General features: G+C 34.6%; 1 protein-coding gene across 1 annotated transcript; it reads right to left on the bottom strand.

The window, feature by feature from the left end:
• Window positions 1-1264: 1264 nt before the first annotated feature.
• LOC125193544 (28 kDa ribonucleoprotein, chloroplastic-like) lies at window positions 1265-3583 on the bottom strand. Its single transcript, XM_048091398.2, has 4 exons — window positions 3099-3583; window positions 2723-2824; window positions 1671-1952; window positions 1265-1489 (listed from the first exon to the last, which is right to left on the bottom strand). The coding sequence occupies exons 1-4, from the start codon at window positions 3474-3476 to the stop codon at window positions 1424-1426; spliced, it is 828 nt and encodes a 275-aa protein (XP_047947355.1). The 5' UTR covers window positions 3477-3583; the 3' UTR covers window positions 1265-1423.
• Window positions 3584-4015: the final 432 nt, after the last annotated feature.

The following is a 4015-nucleotide window of genomic DNA, read 5'->3' as shown; positions in this document are numbered from 1 at the left end:
AAAACAAAAAATGCATAAATTACATAAATCTGGATGATTTGGAGGAAAATATCTAACTTTTAAGAATACAAATTAAATCAAGTGAGCCATATATATTGCTTGTAATAATTCTACATGAAAATTATTCCAAGGCCAAATACAACCCTTAAAACTCTAAGCTCAATCCTAATAATAGTTACAAGTGAAATGATTAAATCAAAGAAAACCTTAACTAAATATAAATACAACATTGCATGATTTACATCTTCTTCTTCACTCATTCATTTTTCCGCAATAAACTTCCACCACAGCTTACCGCTCAACTCTATTATCTCCTTAATTCTCGATCAACTGATGACATCAAGTTTCATTATCTCATAAGGCAAATAATTGAAATTTTTAGATATATAAATGCAATCAAGAAAATGTTGACAACTCAATATAAAATATCGAGATAAACTATAGTAACTGAGAATTAGTTTTATCTGCATTTAGTTAACTGAGAGTAACTTAGTAACGCCTCCCATATGTATGCGATTATCGACTTTTATAAGTGGATTTAGAGCATCCGCAACGGTGCTTGTCCGATGAGTAGCCGTCGTGCCGTCGGTGCAGTGAGTACCGTGCTCGATAGCAAGAGCATCGTTGTGCGGAAGAGCACTCCTACGTGGCGCCTCCTGAATGAGCTTGTTTTTATTCCATTAATTTTTTAAAAAATTAATAAAAAAATGGAAAAATAATCTGGAAATATGAAAAAAAAAAGATATTTTCGGATTCCCAAAAATAAAGCCTTTTTTACCATTTTTTTCAATTTTATTTGATTTTTTTAAATAAAATTTTATCCCAAATTCATCTATAAATACACATATTCATCATCCATTATTTTCATCAAATTATCTCTCATTCATACTTAAATAAAATTGATTAGAATTTTAACTATGTAATTTATAAATTTTAGGATTTTAATTATATAATTTTTAATGTGTTAGTAATTTGTAATAGTATTTCAGGTACTTTTAATGCATTTTAATATTGTGGAAATGTTTTAAGTAATTGAAGTATTTAAATTGAATAATAGAATGGTGGGATTCTTGAGCATGCTCTTGCGAAAGACCATGGATGTGAATGTTGTGCTCTTGCGGAAGCGCAGGGAATTAAAAGTGAATAAAGGTGGGTCCGGACCCACATCCGTGCTCTTGGCAAGAGCGAGCACGGATGTGGATGCTCTTACATTTTGGATTCCAATTGTGTCCAAGTCTTTTGTATATTAGAAATCCTGCAACCATAAACAATGCATTTCATCACATCTATCAAATCGGTGTGTATGAAGTAACTTCACAATACGATCAGAGTTCAAAACAAAATTGGAGATGAAGATGTCAAAAGTCTCTCGTAAGCCAAACTTACTAATACAAAAAATACATAAATAAACAGTGAATTTCAATTAGAAGTTGGTGCGTCTCGGTCTCTGCTCCGCAACATTAACTCTAATCGCACGCCCATCCACACTCTGCACCCAAAAATACATATATTCATGCATTTTTTCAATTAAATTAATCTATTTTAGGTAAATTAATTTCCCCCAACATTAGTTGAAAACACCTCAGGATTAGCTATATTTCGATCCCTCATTTCATCAAAGATTTGCAATTTCTATGAATCCCATTTCTCAAAACTCCAAAGCAAGTTACCTGTCCATCAAGAGCAGCTATAGCATTATTTAATTCTGCCTCAGTCGACATCGTGACAAAGCCAAATCCACGCGACCTTCCCGTCTCCCTGTCGAACACCACTCTGGCATCAACAACTTCGCCATGTTCACTGAACAGCTGCATGAGGCGAGCATTATCCACCTGCCACGGCAAGTTACCAACATACATCCTGAAGGAAGGCTCGTATGTTCTAATAACCCTTTCCGGCTGAGAACCTCTAGGAGCTGCCTTGTTTACCGTCAATACTCTTCCGTTTATATCCTGAAGAAACCGTGTTGCCCAAATTAATAGAGGCCATTTCAGAAGTTCGCATTCAGAATGTGACATTCGAAGCAAGACAACATAGTTAATATCAAAATATGATACTAGTCGTTAAATAGTTATGTAGATTGAATTTTAATCTGTTGACATGAACAAATAAATCCTCAAACCATGTATACAAGCACAAGGCAACATTTTCTTAAGTCAGCTTATGACGTCGATAGTCAACACAGATGAATGGTGTTTACAGTCCCAACTTACTTACCACCAATGGACAACCTTCACAAAGTTCTTGCTAAATCGTTAAATACAACTACATATCAACAGGGGTGACTTCAAAAGGTCAATTTGTTAAATTCACACTAGTGCAACACAAGTAAAATAATCCAAATTGAGCATTTTAGATGCTCATTTAGTCCGACAAAATATCCCTAAGCAACATGCGATTGATCTAGAATCTCAGCATTCGCCATAAAGGGCAGTAAATGAGTATATATCATGTAATGCCATTTCCCAACCATACAGGATGATAGTTTTATTTGGAAAAGTAAATGATGTTCAATGTTCATGGTCGCGAATACTCAGCATAGATGGAAAACCTTGACAAATTTCTTGATAAATTGGTAAAAAAACGCATATCTATCATGAGCAATGACCATAGGTTTGAGTAGTTTATCATATATGTCGGTCCAAGGTAACAAAGCATTTCAATCTCACCAATCAGAACAGATGCAAGGAGTTAGGATTGAATCAAATAACAAGAAACTCACATAGCCATTGAACTTCTCGACAGCCTTCTCAGCTTCTTCCACCGTGCTCATTGTTACAAATCCAAATCCTCGGCTTTGATCCGTTTGCCTATTGTAAATCACCTACAATAACCACACCTGATTAGATGCATTCTGACCCCAAATCCCTTATTACACAATTGCATTACATCTAATGTTACTCTATTTTGATGGAATTCTCATATAGTAGAGTTCTACTAATGTAATCCTAAAAATTAAATTCTTTCCCTTTCATTTGTTTCATTTCCCCCGTTTCATATTTTCATTCCTTATCCCCTCAAATTTGGATAAGATTTTCTAATATAAATGCAATTAACAAATAATAGAATAAAAGAAAGGCTGAAACAATTGATGATACCTCAGAAATCTCCACAACTCCAGCTTGGTCGAAAAGCTGCGCCAATTTCTCACTGTCGATATCGTACGGCAAATTTCCGACGAAGAGCTTCGCCTCCTCCGAAGGCTGAACAAATGACTCCTCGGCGCCATCGCCTTCCACATTTTCCTCGCCGCTCTCCCACGAAGAAGAATCGACGGCTGTAGCGGCTGCCCCTTCATCTTCGGCGGCGAATGGGATGATTCTGGATGGAGAATTCTTCAATTTGAGGTGAATAGAAGAGTGAGGGAAGTGGATTTGCTTTAGAGAGAAGGAGGGTTTGAAAATGGAAGTTTTGGGGATAGTCGCTGCGCAGCAGCATTCGAGCAATCTAAGATGGAGAGCAGTTGCAGAAGTCATTTGCAATTGCAAGAGTTTAGAGATAGAGAGATGTTGAGAGAGGGAATGAGAAATGTTGAAGATAAGAATTTGAAACCATGGAAGAAATTAGTTGGCGTTTGTGATAACAGACAAATGACGATGCAAAGCTCTGTGATTTTTCATCATTGTTTTTTTTAAACATCATATTTATTACACGTTTCAAGTTAAACATTTCAGACACAAATTTATTTATTGAGTACTAAGATATAAATTAATTTTTATTTAAAAAAATGTGTCAATAAAAATAAAAATAAAAAATCACTTTTAAAATGGAATGAAAGAAATAATACTCCCTCCGTCTCACTTAAAATGACATACTTTTCTTTTTAATTTGTCACAAATAATATGATGCATTTCTACATTTGAAAACATTCTCTTTCTAATTAATACATACAACCACTTTTTTCTACTCAATTAAATATTCAACTTTCTTTCTCTCTTCATTTAATAATACACTCACATTTTATCTTTCTAATTAAACACATTAAGTAACAGCTACTAAAATTCTGTGTCGACTA

The sequence above is a fragment of the Salvia hispanica genome, chromosome 2 (genome assembly GCF_029641045.1).
Source record: "Salvia hispanica isolate PSC_SH4W2 chromosome 2, Shi_PSC_v1, whole genome shotgun sequence".
In the NCBI taxonomy this organism is placed as follows: Eukaryota; Viridiplantae; Streptophyta; class Magnoliopsida; order Lamiales; family Lamiaceae; genus Salvia; species Salvia hispanica.
Note: the sequence above shows the minus strand (reverse complement) of the source record. Positions and strands in the feature narration are given on the sequence as shown.

Excerpts from the sequence above, each read along its gene's own strand:
- LOC125193544 (XM_048091398.2), bottom strand. The coding sequence starts at position 3,476 with ATGACTTCTGCAACTGCTCTCCATCTTAGATTGCTCGAATGCTGCTGC. Across the intron at positions 1,953-2,722 it reads TCGAGAAGTTCAATGGCTAT|GATATAAACGGAAGAGTATT; the intron begins GTGAGTTTCTTG and ends CGGTTTCTTCAG. Across the intron at positions 1,490-1,670 it reads TAGCTGCTCTTGATGGACAG|AGTGTGGATGGGCGTGCGAT; the intron begins GTAACTTGCTTT and ends TTTTGGGTGCAG.